The following is a 17776-nucleotide window of genomic DNA, read 5'->3' as shown; positions in this document are numbered from 1 at the left end:
TAAAACTGCATAAGCATTATTTTTTTCTACTACTGTATCTATTTTTTAGAAAAGGAAACTTCCAAATGACAGCAGGTTTTGCTTAAGTACAAAATATAAATCTTCTCTGTCTTCTCAATGTCACAAATCTAACAAAATATTAGAGTATCAATGAAAATTCTACCTCCTGTCTGGCAAAAAAGCCTTTACAGTAAGAGTGTTCAAAATGTTTTTTACATTATACTTAGCAGAGCACAGATGCAAGGTGCAGTATTGACAGTGCCTCATTTTACCAGAATAATCTTGTAGAAATGGTTGTAGTTTGGTTTTATATTCGTAGCCATCATGCTACGTAAAGGCTTTCCTCAGAAGCTTTTTACTGCAGGCCTAAACAGGAAGGCTAATAGTAAAATATTCTGACTCCTTAAAACACAGCCCTGCAGAGACTCACTAACTCAACTGATATGTCCTGTTCTCAAAAATAAGTTAAGCATTCACGGGCCTAAATCTTATTATTCTTCACTCAAGGCTTAAGTAGCCTTTGATCCAGTGCTCGACTTAGACGTGCAAAACCATGCGTAGTACTTCTGCATCCTGTAAGAGGCCATGGACCATGCTGAAATCCCGATTCAGTTCTGTATCATAACTTCCATCCAAAAGAAACATCTTTATGTTCTGGATAAGTACCATCACTGGTATTTCAAAAAGGTGGACTGAAATTGGAGTTACTTGAGACATTATTGCGTCAGTCAGAGCCAAACACACCAAGTCTTTAACTACCCCTTTCTCCACTGTTTCAATACAGCCAAGTAGAAATATCTTTGCTAACACTTACACTGCAAACAGCACAAGAGGCAGATCCATATAAGGATGGTGTTTATGCCTCTGGAACCACTGAACCAGCAAATTTCTAGTCTATTGAGGCTCCAAATGTACTCTTTTCTTTTTCCTTTCCAAAGGCAATAACACCAATATAATTCAGATGTACATAGCTGTCTCTACTGCAAAGAACAAAGCTCTAGTTTTCATTAACCAATGTTCAGCTCTAGAAGACACTCCCAAATGGAGTCTGAAAAACTAACAATTGATGCAGTTTTTCCATCTTACAGCTTTATGTAATGCTTAGTAGGTCTTCTCAACTGACGAGTCGCAATGATTTTTCAACCTTTTCACAGCTTAAAAAATGCCAGCCCTGAGTTGTTTCTGAGATATAGGTAGCAAGAAACTTAAGCTAGTGCCACTTGAACATGGTTCCCTCCAAACTCCTCTAGGCATAAGGAGATGTGACAGCTCAGCTGCTTCCATTGGAATGACTTCCTTTTGCAACCACTGAAATGAAACATGGTAAGAAGCAAATTTTTATCCCTGTGTTTGTTTTAATTTAAGCTTGAGGTTTGAGCCCCGAAACATCGTTCAGAGAGTAGAATCTGCAGGAGCAGACATGTCTGAGAATTTTGAAAACTGTGCAACAATGAAAAAGCATCTTTAATTTTTTTTCCTAGGAGGGGTGACCCCTGATATTTTAAGTGCTTAACTAAAAATACAGGAATTTACTCCAAATTATCAATACCAGTCCTATATACAGTTTTAGTGATTTCAGCCCCAGGTACTTAGTAATTCAGAAGGTTTTTCAGTAGTCAATAGTCCTTCTCTCCTAAGGAGATTCTTAATGCCTTCTTTATCACAGAAAATAAAAATGAGTGTTTTTTCCACAGCAGATAAAGCTATTTGGTGTTGCATAAATTCCAGTGGGGAAAAAAAAAAGAAAATGTGTCAGCAAAGCAGACCCCCCTTCTTCCTGGAATTAAAGTTTCATTCAGTATACAGAAGCTCCCAGTTCTTCACATTTCTTTGCTTCATTTGCTTTTTCTTACTGTAATCCAACCATACAGAATTTTCTACCTAAGTGTTGGGGGGGCAGGGCTTTGGGTGTTTATGTTTTACAAATATATTGTTTCCTCAAGCACATGTACTTTTACCTCACTTTCTCATTGCAAGTTCTGAAGAATTGGTGAAAATCAATTGCTAAATTGTTTTTTCTTTGGATACCAAATAGCCATGTCAAGGAAATTTCAGAAAAAAATGAAATTAAACAGTCCTAAGAACATCACATTTATACTCTCTGGATTTTTTTTTTAAATTAATTTTGGAAATTAAGAGGTAACATGCATTAACACATTACTCTCCCAGTAAGTACTCTGCAGTGACATAAAAGCATATTGACAATATAGTCCTTTTACTGATTCCTATCCTGCATAATCTTTCTTTGGGATGAAATATGAAACTTTTTGTTCCTGTTTCACAACTTCTTCACACACGCACAGTGTGTGCATCTAAAGAACCCTAAATAACTAAAAAGTAGAAAGAATTTTTTGTTCCAGGTACATGTCCTAGAGACGTTTTTTCCAAACAAATCAAAACAATCATGCACTGTAAGGCTCAGTCAAATCTAAATTTAAACCACTGTCAGCTTGGCCACCTGAGCCTGGAAGACACTTTTGCACATTAAGCATCCTCAAGGGCTCTTCAAAATACTTGCCACCAACAAAAAATGGCAGAAATTCTGAAACACCTTTTCCTCTCATGATCGTAGGTGTGATCCTGCTCCCAGAAACCCCTTCAGCATTAACAACACTGTGGCAATCAGCTATGTATGTTTAATATAGCTTCTGAGCAGTATCAATGGCTAAAGCCTCCATATCCTTCTTTGCAGAATTACAAAATTACAATTTATACAACTTACTCAGCCCAAGTCATAATAAGACTACAAAGTTATGTCATTATGTGAGCAAATTTTATGAAGAAAAAATATCACCCTGAATGCAATCCAAAACCTGTTCAAATCTACGGATATATGAAAGATAAATCTGTTGCTCTAATTCTTCCATAGTTGTTTTTCCTCCACGTAACAGTAATGTACATTGTAGATTAGCCTGTATTTTTCCTGAATATACAATGCCCTGTGTACTTGCCCAGCTTCCAACCCCTATGTAATGTGAGAAATCAACTTGGAAAGATTTTATACTGCCATTCTGGTCATTCTTTTAGTTTCATCTGTAGGAGTGAGAGCTTTCTCTCATCTCATTCAAATGAAGGCTCCTTCAAAGCCACCTGAGGCCAAAAGTTTTCCTATCAATGTTACTGGGTTTTGAGCATGGCCTCTATATAAAGAGCTTACTCATCTTACCAGCTTACTTATCTCCCCCTCCTCCTCAGCTGTTCTCTTCTTCCTCACCTAGTTAGGTAATTTAGAGGCGCTTGAGAAAAAAAGATTCTGGATACTTAGAGAATGAGAACATGCTAAATAATTAATACACTGATGTAAAACTTTACTTGTCTTGCTCACTATGTAGACAGAATACAGAAATATCGCTGAACATATTTTGTTGCAAATGACCCATTTGTTAGAACATTTAGGGCAAAGCAGAGCTAATTATCATCAGCAGAATTATAGACTCTGCAAATTGCATAGCTTCTCTTTTGATAGCTTCAGAATAAATACCATCCTAATAGTTAGCCTGAAGAGTGTTGACAAGGGCCTGACTTGGCGTGTCTGGCCCATGTAAGCCCTTATTATAGGAAAAATCTATAGTTATGTGGTGAAATAATTAGGGTTCATCTGTTCGTGGAAGCCTCTGCCAGAAGAACTGAATGATTCAGCAGTGCACCCCCCCTTCAGTTGGTGCTTCTGAAAAGTTATCCATTCCCCAGAAAGTCCAGAGGACACGGATCTTCCTCTCCGACTTTCATGTAACTGTGTATAGTGCTTTACTGGTAGTAAAATCAATAAACACAGGTGGGCTGGACTCGCTACCTGCTGGAGGGTGACCTGGCTATACCACCTTCACTCTCAAGGTTGTGTGTGAGCTCTGATCTAACATTTGTGTTCTAAGAAAATTCCTGCTAGCAAAATATGCAGGAGAATATCTACTTTGTGTTTCCAAAGAGCTTAAATAATTTACTAGATAACAATAGAGACTTGCATAGTTTTGGGGATGCCCCAAAGCAGGCAGGCAGGTGGTTGACTACAGAATTTTACTGGTACAAATGTCATGACTTTAAAGGTTGGTTGGCATTAAGAGCATCAAAAACTTGGATACAGATGCTTGTAAGCAGCGTTTGCATCCTTTTATATAGAGAAAGAGAGAACAGAAACAGAAAGAACTTAAATGTTGAAGGAATAGTATTAGTCACATTTTACAGATTTTGAAGCAGAAAAGCTTCTGTGCATTAAGTATTTACCTTAAGTAAATACCTAAGTGCATGTTAGCGATTGGAAACTGATCCAAGACTTCTTAATGCCTTGCCCTGGTCACGAACTATCCTCCTTTCCTAACTTAGTTACCATCCTGGAGTAGGACAGGGAGACTATGTATAACATTTCCACATGGATCTAAGAATGATGTATTATCTAGAGGACTGAACAATAGCATTAATATGATGACTGTATAACAATCCTTTAAGACTATTATGGTGTCTTTCATTATCCTCAGGGAATACTTGTTGGGGATTAGTTCTATCCCTGCTGTTTCAATAGAAACACTGACTTACTCGAGTTCTGATCTTCCAAATTATGCACAATTTTTAAAAATCTTTGAATAGTTGAGATATCTGGGAAGCTGTGGTACAAATACAACATGAGTAATAACGTTCACAGTGGGTGGGAGCCAGCCAAAGAGCCTGTCATTAGGTGGTTAGCCGAGACATTTATATATTCAAAGACATTTGGAAAGGTTAGAGAAGAGGAAGCTCTGAATATAAACCCGAATCTCTGAACAACTGATCATTTTGCCAGTAAGAATTTAAGTATAACTTGCCATACACTGGGATTGGCAGTTACGGGGAAAGGTCTCTACAGCAATGACTCAAGCCAAATTAGACAAATACATACTGAATTGAACTACAAGTCAAAGGCTGTTACTGTGACAATATATTAAATACTGGGACTTCATGTGAATATGAAAAAATATGCACTGCTGTTATGACTGGAAAATCATAAATGAAAGATAAAGTTTGTTTATAAGAATTGGTATTTCACTTCTGTTCTGAAGGAAGTTTATGACACCATGAATATTACTTCCTTTGTCTTACATTTTATAAGCATCTAGATGAGACTCTTCAAGCTACCTCTTTACAAATGGTACAGATAGCCTGGTGGGATTTTCAAAAGCATTTTGATGCCTAACTGCCATGGAAATAATTTGGACTAGGCTTTAGAAATCTTAACAAGTGGTTGTCTTCATGATTAGGTATCCAAATACAAATGTCTCATAGAAGGGATTTAAGACTTTTCTTGCCATAAGTCAGAAGAACTTAGCTGTTCACTGTGAAATTATCAGAGCTGGCTAATGGAACAGGAGCATTAGTTCTGTTCTCAGAAGTGATTGATATATCTGGACACTTAGCATTTGTTGACACCAGTGACTAAATGAATAGAAGCCAGGTTGCATGTCAGAATCCAAGTCCAAAGCTGGATTAATTCCTTTGATCTATATCTTAATGCCAGTTGAATATATCTTTTTTTTTTTTTCTGATAACCCAGCCCTGAGTCACTTTTGAAAAATATGACATAATTTCTGATTTTACTTTTAGATAACTACAACTTCAGTACCTATACCAGGATGTCAATCATTAATTCCAAAGGTGTTACTCAAAAGGGCTTATGAGTCTGCCTAAACTCTCCAGATGCCTCCCTTCTGGCTGAAAAATCTCTTGAGTGACTGTAGCTCTGCTGTGGGTATGCCTAGGGCTGAAAGGCAGATAGGTTGGAACCCAACTCTCATCTAAGTGCCTCCGGGATCTGGAAATAAAGCAGGCCTGATCCAAAGCACATAGATTTATAACATCTAACACACGTGAGACTGGACCACATGCTGAAAGGGTTCAAAGATCTTCTCGAGTTTTGGCCTGGCAATCAAAAGGTTTTAGTCCAAACTAAACACTATACTCTTCTCTGCCTGAAAATGGTTGAACGTGCTTATCCCAGGACTGCACACCAGTGGCCTGGTTGTGCTCTAGAAGAGGAGCAATTCTTTATCTCTCCTGCTGAAGCTACAAATGATGCACCAGACTAACAACAGTACAAGCCAGAGGAACCTTGACACCATCTCTGGTCTGTCCTCCCACACCTTCATGCTACTACCCAGTAGCTGAAACACTACACAACTGTCACTTCAGGATGCAGATAGCAGATTATTTTTCAGTAGACTGTTAAAATCCAGGTTGGCAAAAAGTCTTATTTCCCATAGCAGTGTATTTGAACAGTCTTGCATGTGATCCAAACAGCGAATTTCACAAGAAGGGTAATCACATTTCTTCCATTTCACCCCACCTTATTCAAAGCAGACCTACTTCCACGTATCACAACTTTGAAAATCTGGCAGAACTTGTATTTCTGCACTGCGCCAACAGCCCTGCTCAGTGACATACATCATGAATGAAACAGAAAATGGTTGTGGCTCAGCACATTTGAATAGCCTTCGGCACCTGTGATTTTCTTTCCTTTGAACATAACCAGAGTCCGTTTTCCATGCTGGTTTATTCTTTGGTCTCCCCACTGAGTCTGCTCTAAGGAAGGTTCACAGGGATTATTAGTGTTTGGAAACAGGGAAATAGGACTTGGAGAGTGGAAGAAGAGTAGAGTAAGTTCCTCAGTTTACATCAAATTTTCTACTTCTTAAAAGAAAATTTTCAACTGCTTTGAATTTTATTAAAATCTTGATTATAATGAGGGATACATCCTCATTCTTTTGATCTAATGTGGCCTAAAGCAAATTTAAATATTAAGGATACCTAGGGACAAAGTAGGGATTTCCACTGGTTTTTTTTGCCCTTCACATTCAAACTTTATTACCATTCTAAAACATGATATAAGCAGTTGTCCCACTTTCATTCTAACTGGTACAGAATATGTTTCCTGTTTTTCTAGCAATCAGATATATGAAAGACCATCAGTAAGGCTCATATTCTACTGTCACTATACTGAACTGTATTTTTTGTTATAAGCTCATTTAGATCATAGATAAACTCCAATGGAAACGAGGTGCATTTTTACCACAATCATCTTAACAGAAAGCACTTTGCTCACTCGTCCATCTTCAGAGTCCTCTCTTTGCCTGACTGCTCACCACTGGACAAGTGCTCCTGCAGGAAGCTCCAAACAGACAGTGGCCTTCAAGAGAGGTGTTGAAGACACAACAGGCCCATAACATCCATGTGACTGGAATCTTAACTTCTACTATTCCTCTGAAAGGCATCTCACCTGCCATGAATAAATGAGTTTACTAAATTAAAAAGGAAAAAAAAGAGGGAAAAGTCTTAAAATCCTGTTTAACACATTACTTTGTTACTGAGGACAGTAGAGGGGCACTGATTATTTCTCACATTAGAAATAAAAATAGGAGCTATGATTAGGTAGGAAATTTGTGTTTCTTTAAAGATAAGAATTAAGACTAAAATAGATTCTCTTTCTCCTCATGACTGTTGCATGATGAGTATCTAGATAATACAGTTTAGTCCCACACTACAGTTTCAAATATTAATGCTTTCTCTCAAAGCAATAGGAACTAGTCCAGAAATGAAAGCCTACTGTCTGTTCTGTCTGTATCAGGCCCACAAATGTCCTTTAAAATTGGCACATGATTATAATTATTTCCATATGTTTCCCAAGCTACCAAGCGTGTGCTGTCAAAATTCCAAACACCTACCTGACTTCTTAATATATAAAAGCTTTATGTATTTTCCCGTTTCGGAACAGCATCTAATATATTGCTAAACACTCAGTCAAGCTTCACTTTGTCTTGAATTTGAATTCAATTGTCAATGTATTTTGAAATGTATTACAATATTAGCACTGAGCAGGATCAGACATTATTTCTCCCTTAATCTGGGTGGTACTTTGTCGTTAACTTTTGTGTTGATGCACTGACTTTAGTTAATGCACTATTGATGTTCATTTGCTTGCAATCGTGCCCTGTATTGGTTTGATTAGATCTACTGTATAGCTGTTTGATGACAAAACCCAGTTGGTTAAATGTGGTCTGCTTCTCATTTCCAGTCAAGCTTTCTGTCTTGAGACATGAATAGTTTCATTGATTAGGTGAACTAAACACGTTAACAAGCATTCAAGCTAGTCTGTTTCAGGCATAATAGTCCCAGTATTATGGATTCATTCTCTGTAGTCAATGAAAATTTGGTTATTCATTTAAGTGAAAGCAGAATCAAAACCTATTGGTGTTCCTTTTATTTGATTATGCTCCCAGAATATATCCAGTACAATTTCCTCCTACTTCTAGAGACTGTAATGCTTCACAAGGAAAGACACCAATTATTATTCCAGATGTTAAAATTCCTCCTGCCCTGATAAAGAAATCCAAATAACAAGAACAAAACATGGAATTTACACTGAGTCTCCTATAAAGGATGCAGTTGTTTGTTTAACAACACATCAACTGTGCTGAATACTCGAAAAAACTGAAGTCAAATCTTCAGGACGTTTCATTGCTGTGTTGACACTGCTCAGCACTTGTCTTATCTTGCACTCCTTCTCAGCAACCAATATCTTTCCCCCTCCTGCTCTGTCCTGTCATGTTCTGGAAATGCATTTTCAATTTGTTTCACCAAATTAGGGCTATAGAGCATTTTTGGATACTACCCTTAGTCCCAAGATCAAAATCAATGGAAGAGGCCTCCCATCTGTCTTGTAACTGGAAATGGGCATTTTTCCCCTCTAAGAGCACTCTAATCCATTAATCTGCTTTAATGCAACACAAGCCAGTAGTACGTTAGATGTGGCAGAACCTGTACCAGCACTGGATGTTCCTCGCAGGGAGCAGCAAGAGCAGGTCCACTCCCTGAAGGAGGACAAGCCGGGACCTGTGGGTGAAGACAGCCCAGTGGCCTCCCCCCGGCAGGACCAGGACAACAGCAATCTCTGCTGACAGTCCAGGGATGATCAGACAAAGCGAAATACTGAATCAGGTGCAGAGTCCATCCAGAAAGTCCAGTCAGAAAGAGAAGATGGGACTAGAGACAAGGCTACCCGTAACACAGGTTGCAAGGTCCTCCCAGGAGGTGAGGCTGGAGACAGGAGCTGCCCAGGCCTGAGCTGAAATGCTGCCCCAGATCCATGGCCAGTGGGTGCAGGACTGAGGCTGGTTGGGGCAATTAGGGCCTTTTAGTGCCCTCAGGACCCTGGCAGCTCCACAGAGGAAAATGTATACAGAAATGGGGGGGGAATGAAGTACTATCTGGGAAAGAAGTTCAGAGAATCAAGATTTCTACAAGCAAGAATGAAGTAATTGTTAGCAATTCCACTTCATTAGTATAAGCAAAGTATGAGCATCATCCATCCTGTTTCTGCATGACATAAGGAGCCATAAAAAAAAAAAAGGCAATCAAATACATAGTAAAAGTAAGTTTATCTGTAACATTTAAAAGGAAGCGTCTTAACTTTCAAAGATTAGCTGACACATACTTTAATGTGAGGCAAAGATACATTATCTTTTTTGAATCGTGGACTCACACTGTATCTCATATGACCTCTGACATGTAAGTGTGGCCAAGTCCCTTTGCAGATATTTTGACTTTCAAATCATGATGATAGCAATACTTTCTCATGAAAGATGAGAAATTACTGGACGCCCAAGTGCTACCATGGTGTAACTGATATCTTTCTCAGAAGTTGTTTCAAAGCACTATTTATGCCCATTGTGTACACTGATCAAGAAAATAATTTTGGACTTTATTTCTGATATGGCAACAAGTCAAGACCACAGAAACGAGGAGCACTGAAAAAAAAGAAACCTCACTTACAATGGCAGAAAAGGAGGCCATATTTGAAATCATCTGGTCACTTCTGCTTCTCATTACTTCTCCGAAATTCCATGCTGCCTTCCTTCACAAAATTATGGAGAGTGGAATACTTAGGACAGAAGAAAACAAATAGTAATCTATCTTTTGAAGTCTAGTTATCCAGATATACTTTCATCCTCACCCTCCTCCCTGCTAGCTGAATATGGAAAACAAAAGGGATTTTACAAAACCATTGTAGCTGCTTTTGGTGCTGCCTCCGCTCTTCCTCTTGTTCTTGATCACCACCACCATGTAGAAATCTGAACTTCCTTCATACAGAGACAACTGCTCAGCAAGGTCTAGTATTTCACCAGCTTTCAGTCCTATGAAAGAGACATTCAGTGCAACTCCTCCAACCCCTGGCATCCCAACAGTAGCTAGGAGCTAGTTCCCAATCTCTCTAAAGGATCAGTCATTTATAGGTGGGTTTTTTAGCATGGGGAGTGCAACACTCCACATCATGCTCGTCGCATTATCCTTGTGCGCAGCAGCAAACAAATGATGACCACTTCACACTTTGGTCTTCAGACAAGGGAATGCCAGAAATGGTGGATGTTTTGGACCTTTGTGGGGCAGTAATGGCACCATGGGGCCAGAAAGGGATTTTCATGCCTGTGTCTCTTCCAGCCTTCACAAAATACTGCTGCCCAAAGCCAGGGACTACTGCTCATGCAGGCTTCAGTCTTCCACAGGTTGTAAAAATACACTTCAATTGTCAGGAATGAACCTAAGTTGGGCCTGGGTTCTCAGAAGAGATTCTTATTATTAACATTTATTTCTGCAAGTTTAGTTTCTGTTCTCCTGCAGCAGCATTCCTAGGGCAGCCATACTGAAAGGGTTAAAGACCTCCAACCCCCTCCCCCCCAACTTATTTCTTGCTTATAAAGAAAGAGATTTGCAGTGGCCATACTATGAATGGTTTTATTGCTGTCTGACATTTTGTAATACATTGTTACCACTCCAGTCTTTCATATGTAGACTAAAAAAATAAACCATAGATCTAAAAGTACATAGTATTAGTTTAACCCATAATCAATATAGCAACTGATTCCAAGTATGCTACACAGGCATTTTACAAAAAAAAGGAAAAAGTAATTTAAATCCATGTTTCAAGGATATTTAACATTAAATTCCAAAGGTTATTTCTAACAAACTCAACTACCCACAGAGCTGCTAGTTTGACTGTTTTCAAACAATAGCTCCCCGAGAGGTTCCGTATATGGCTGTACTTTAACATAAAATTTCAAAGCAGTAATGCTCTCTTGTGCTTAATGAGACGTTACAAACAATATATTCTTCATTTGAAAAACATGTGCAATACTCAATGCAGAAATTAAGTTCATTTTTAAAGTGTAACACAAGTATAACCAAATACATACACTATATACAGGGTGTTAAAAAAGTTAGTAAGGCTGCTTAGTCTTTTAAATCTGGCACATGGTACAGATAGGACACACACCCCCACAAAAGATGTTGTGGATATTCCCATGAAAGTCCAAATCTAAGTACTTGCAGAAATGTCCCAGCTACTTTTGACACTCTATTGGACTTTCAAACTGAAGCGGAAGTTATTTCTAAAGTAGTTCCACTCTAGCCATATAAGATTTCTAGCATGGAGAAGTTATTTCTGGAGAATAATGTAAGAAATGACTACTTGATAGGCCTCTGGACAGTATGAAATTTCTCACCGGTGTTGACAGCTGCATGACTGTGCATGCTATGTATTCTTTTATACATACATAACGAGAAAACATAAACTCACGTCTTCTAGCAGGAAAAGGGAAACATTCCTAATAATACATTTTCTTTAGGAAAACTTGATTGGTATATACAGTATATAAAAAAACCCTACACAATTGTCAGCATACAAAAATATGAGTTCAGTATCTTTCTATACTTCAAAACCTAATGATGAAAAATCCAGGTATCCTGAGACAGGTATGCACTGTGCATCTAATTTACCAATGCCAGTGTACTGCTGGAGTACAATTAGAAAAGCACTACCTGCATTTATCAACAAGTACAGAGATAAAATACATAAGGCAATGCATTAGCTTAAGAAACTCTCCTCTTTTCATAATGTTAAACAAAAATGGTGCAAAATACGCATACAATGCTGGCAGACATATCCATGAAGTAGCTGTAAATTGAAGAGTATGGAACAATACATATATATATATATATATACACACACACACTACAGTTACCAATTTCACAAGTTAAATGAAAATAAATGAAAGATACTTTCTTTTTTTGAGCATTATGCTTAACCATGATGTGTGTACTCACATTTGGGCAATTGTCTTAGATATATATACACACATACTACATCTGACAGTGAATTAATAAAACAAAAAAAATCACTGTTGTGTGCTTGTGAATTTCTCTGGGTAAAACCAGATCAATAAAACTGGTTCATTTTTTTCCATTAGGGGATTCTAACAAATGAAATGAAGTATGATTACTATAAATCCTCATCAACTTAAGTTTATTTTGGCTCTAAAACAGTAGAAGAGCAGTTCTGACCACTACTGACTGCATTAAAAGAAACAAATAAAAAACAACCCGAAAACCTGATGCATTTGCTAAAACCTGGTGAAAATCATGTAAAAAGCCACTAAAGATTGCAACTCTCTCAGTGGACATAACATTGGTTGGTTGGTTCAGCTGATAGCAGGAATATTTACTTTAAAATGGACCCCTAAACACAAAAATGCTTGACATTGAGAAGCTGGAATATATACATTTTTGTATTCATTTACATTTACAATCTACAAGGAAAATAAGTGTTATGAAATATTTAATTTGGGGAACTAGACTGAATCAATGCTCATTTCATAGATTAAAGACTGTTTAGCATCCTGTTATTCATAGATGATGGTTACAAAGTTAGGCCAAACATCATCAGCTCTACCTTAAAATCTAAGTTTTCTCCAAGCATGAGCCCCATGGCAACTTAGCTGTTCCTTGGCCCTTAACCCTCCCTTCCCAGCTGTTAAGTCACCTATACATCCCCCATGGATTACCACTGAATCATGGTAGTCAGTATCTGGTAATGTATGCCTCTAGGTCCTTGAATTTATTCCCAGAAGAATTACACTTATCTTGGATAAAAAAGTAAAAGTTACATACAGAATGCTTTCCCTAAACCAGTACAACACATTGTTGTAAAAATAGACTGCATAATCTATTGCTGTAGAAGCAAAGATTTAAAAAGCTATGGGTGTTACAGCTCTTGTAAATCATCGCTCTTGGTCATCTCTTCTTGTCATCTATAAGTCTAAAAATTTATGAAAGGATAAACATACTGTGATGAGAATGGATTTTTTTTACTCTGCAAGTGCACCTTGCATAAGGAACAAATAATCTTCTACATATATCAAACAAGATAAATAGCTTTAGTAATGAACATATGTAAATTTATAATTTAAGAATGGGCTTCTTAAAGGTCCCTCTAATGTTACTAGAAGCCATAAGTGTTAGAATGTGCATTGTGCTCTGAAAGCAGAGGGACAAGAAAAGGAGTTTGAAAAGTTACACAATGTTTCAAGCGAACACTGGCTTTTGAAGGAAATTTTGAGAAATTAGGCACCCACTTTCCATAGACAGTCAGTGGGACTTTTATGCCCAATTTCCTCTGGAAATCCTATCTTTACATGCTACCTGTAATCCCAGAAAACCAGGGCTTAAGTTTCTCAGCCCCCCCTAATACCAGGCTAAAGCAATACTTTATTTTGCAGCATGGGTCACCAGTGAAGCTCACAGTGCTGAGTAAGTTTTTGAAAACTGCCTTTAAAGTGGGGAAAAAAGAATAAAGAACCAAAAATTAGATACAAAAACAAGAGGTCAAGATTTCTGATGCACACTCATTAAACAATAGTTAAAGAATTTGGTCCAGTGACTGCCTCATAACTATTTGTCTCTTGGTGTTTACAAATGTCTATTACCCCATGATTTCAACAACAAAACGAATTAGACAATTACCATATTATACAAGGGGACTATTGTGGCATATTTGCACTCCTACCATTTTCAATGCAATAAAAAAGGTGAGGACTAGTTACAATAATGCGTGTGCATGCAACAGATTTTGTCCTGTAGGTTATTTTGTATTATAAAGAATTAGCAGCTCCATGCAGCTGACAGCTGACTTGCCTCATAGTAATAAAACCAAAACTCTGGGCGAATCTCACAGGAAGATGCAAGCTTGCAGCCGGGGCTGACAGCAGCACTGTCCTTGGCATGAGGCGGTTACGGCTTCTCTGGACTCCTGATGTCTGAACAAGCAGAAACTGAAACATTTTTGGCGCTTTTGCCTGGAGCAGGAATTACCCTAGCTAATAAAGCTTTTCTGAATAAAACACATCCAAAAATATGAGATCCTGACAAGAATAGCAAATATACGATTCATAACTCTTTCTTCTGTAGAAGTGTTAGGTCATCCTAGCCAAAAGAGTAAGCTTCTAAAGGGTAAAACTTTGTTTTCTGGTTTTGTATTTTTTATCCTTAATCAAAAAGATTATAGTCCCACAGCTTCCAATAACTATGAAAGGGTATAAACTTCGAAGCACGAAGGCAAAATTGTTACTGAAGTGTTCATTATTGCATGTCTTTGTCACAGTTCAAGGCAAACATTCTATATTTAAGATTGGACCAGTAACTGATATGACTACATAAATATATACATATTGAAAATCACATATATGCGCAGACATATATATCTGTGGATATATAAAAATATTTATTTTCTTAGCAAAGTTAAAAGTCTGTGTAAAAACATTAAGAATACTGAAAAAGGTAGGAGCTCTAATTCCTCCTTTGGAGAAAAGTAACAAGTCCCCTAGATGTCCTCTATAAAAAACACTCTCTGCAAGAGTACAGCTCATTTTGAATTCTCACTTATTTCATTATGGATTAATATATTTGTTGAAGATTTCATAAATAGATAATACGCAACAATTATGTTGTAAGGTTTGATTGCTACAGCATAACTATAAGCTGCTGTTGTACAAAAAATAAATTTTATTCAGACAGTATATGTCCTGCTCGAATAGAATGCGTAGCTACTGCTACAAGTAGAACTATTTCAGAATATAGTTTTGTTTTAATGTGTTCACATACGAAACCTCATTTGGGGGCATTTTCTCTGAAAATTCTTTGGCCAAAAGAACAGCCAAACACAGATACATTTTCCCTGGGCCTTCTAAATACTCAGTACAATTTCAAAATAAATCTATAACAATTACCGCTCCTAAGAACTGAAATGCTAGACAAAACAATTCTGATAAAATACGGGAAATGGTAGCATAAAACATGAAACCCCCAAACCATGCTTCAACTTAAACCACAGACATTTCCAGTTAAACGTAACTATACTATCTCACCCTCGCCTTCTGTAGATTTGCTAATATAGTACTATACAAGAATATATACAACTCTGGAAACCTCTGAAATGCAGAGGCACAAGCATGTAAAATATCCATTAGACAGAGTCTGAAATTCAGTCTAACTATGGGTGAAGATCAGACTTAGCCTTCTTCTCCTTCATTATAATGACAACTGAAAAAGAGCAAAACTTCATCTCATACGCTATATAGGTTCTCCTAAAGGAGTACGACAATGGACTGCTTAAGACATGGCTGAGTTTACTGATTACAAGCACACGTTCATAGATAGCAGCAGTCTGCCTGCAGCCATTAAACATACTTCGGAGATGACTTTTCCATCTTTAAACCTCATTTATATTATATCCTTGAAACAGTAATGTCATTATTCTGAGAAATTACGATGATGGCAGGAAAAAGGGATTATCAGTGCAAAGGGCCCCATATGAAGTGCATGCTCATTATCAAGCCTAGTTTATCTAGGCTTGTATTCCTTCCACAAGAACGCTTTCAGTATAGTGTACAAGTGAAGTCATTCTCTCTGAACAAGACATTTGTTTTCAAGCTGCTGGCTATACCTATCGTGTGGCTGAACAAGACACATCAAATGAATCTGATTCCAGTGTAAAATTCCCAAGGAAGATTCCTGTTCTGGTGTAAGGCCAGAGTGCACAGATTCCAGAAATGCTTTTTGGAAGTCAATGCCAATAGAGAATACTTAGGGTATTTCTTTCTTTATCCTGAGTAAAGGGTTTTTTTATTTATCAAAGCCCCAGGCACATACTGCTATAGTGCAGTTAGATTTTGTCATATAGTCCCAGTATCCTAAAGGCCATTATTGGATTATTTTCTGGAGCAGTTCTCCTCATTCTTCTCCAACAGGTGGTGGTGGCTGGCATAGCTTGTACAATCTGAGAATGACAAAAAAACAAAGCAGTTGTTATTCTGAGAGCTTGGTCATTATTAAAATGGGTAAATTTAAGGAGCACAAACTAAAACTAAGTCTTCCTGCACTGCAAAACAAGAGGTACTGAATTCGGTTTAATAACATTGATATAAAACCAGTAAAATCTTATTCATGAGCATGAATGTCTACATTGAAAGTGGTATCATTAAAACACACATCTATAAATGATCTTATAAAGATATTCCAGTTTAGTCAAGTTTTCATATTTCTGCACTGAAGACCCCATTCTGGAGAAAACTAAGTCTCCACTAATCCAGTTACCAGTTGTTCCTCTGAATTTCTGAATAGGAAAAGCTGCTTGGCGAATGCAATTGCCTCCATTTTTGTTTTGTTTTGGCACAGTCAGACCTCATTCTAACAGTGCCCTATAAAACTGATGCTGTTTGAAGAACTTGACAGATGTCACACATGTGACACGCCAGCATGAAGATTTTAAACTCTCCCCCCACCACCCCGTTTCTACACATATGAAGTCAAGACCAGTAAGATTTGGTTCAAATGACTACCTCAATACAGATTGAAATAGCCACTCCTTCATTTATAAAGGCTTTTGAACTTCTATTAAACCCTTTCACATGGACTTGGTTATTAGCAAGTGTTTGAAACTACCCTAATGTTAGGACTACTGAAAATAAACTGCAATCATTCTGACCTCAGGCTCTCTGTAAGTATGTCCAGCATACAGTATCTCCCCTGCAACCACAGCAATTAGAACCAGCAACAGACATGATCTCATTTGGAGATTACATATTTTCCTCAGGGAAAGTGTATCACTGAAGGAATAGCAAAGAGAAGAGACCAAGTGTGGCATTGGAAGGAGAAAAGGCATCACAAGCCAAAAAATGAAGAGACAATGAAACAGCATGTGCATTAATACTTAACATTAAGACTCTCTGATATTGAAATACCAAAGCAATAGAAAGAGCAGGTTTGGCAGGTCTGGCTACAGGCAGGGTAGTGACTTGTCCAGTGGCTTGCGGGCTAAGGATATTTAAGATGCTCCAAGTATCTGAGTTTTCCAAGTGTATTTTGCAAATTTGCCTGCTAAGCATCACATTAATTTATATGACTCCACTTTAACTAATCACAAATTTCAAAATCATACAACAAATCAACACAGAAAACAAAAATCTGTACATGTGGCTGGGCTCCACAAACAATTCAAGATTAGTGGGATGGTGCCTTCTTGGCATGATACTCTGATACTGAAATAACACAAGGCACAGTGTGTATGGCTGCCCCTGTGAGTACTGAAAGCCTCTTCAACATCTAGGCACATCTTGTCAGAAAAAAAGCATCCTGTGGCTATGCAAAAGCAGGGCAGGATAGCTGCTGTTCTCTGATTTCTGTTCCCTTAGGAGTTAAAACCCATGGGACGCTGACAACACACAATGACCACCGGCTAAATAACTTTTCTCTGAATGTCACCAGGAGTGGTTATCAAGCAGTATTGTTTCTGGATGGTAAAAACAGGGAGCATCAGTTCTGTCAGCCAAATAGCAATTGCAAACCTGCTTTCAAACCTCTACCATAACGTATTCCGAAGACCATTGGGCTCTTCCACATTGTCATCTGGCAGATTCAGAAATGTGAT

General features: G+C 37.8%; 1 protein-coding gene across 1 annotated transcript in view; it reads right to left on the bottom strand.

The window, feature by feature from the left end:
• Window positions 1-10738: 10738 nt before the first annotated feature.
• PREX2 (phosphatidylinositol-3,4,5-trisphosphate dependent Rac exchange factor 2) overlaps window positions 10739-17776 on the bottom strand; it is a 189535-nt gene continuing 182497 nt past the window's right edge. Inside the window, exon 41 of the mRNA XM_075023413.1 lies at window positions 10739-16126. Coding sequence (XP_074879514.1) covers window positions 16081-16126 — 46 coding nt within the window. The 3' untranslated portion in view covers window positions 10739-16080. The remainder of the gene's footprint in view (window positions 16127-17776) is intronic.

This window comes from Buteo buteo, chromosome 3, assembly GCF_964188355.1.
Source record: "Buteo buteo chromosome 3, bButBut1.hap1.1, whole genome shotgun sequence".
In the NCBI taxonomy this organism is placed as follows: domain Eukaryota; kingdom Metazoa; phylum Chordata; class Aves; order Accipitriformes; family Accipitridae; genus Buteo; species Buteo buteo.
Note: the sequence above shows the minus strand (reverse complement) of the source record. Positions and strands in the feature narration are given on the sequence as shown.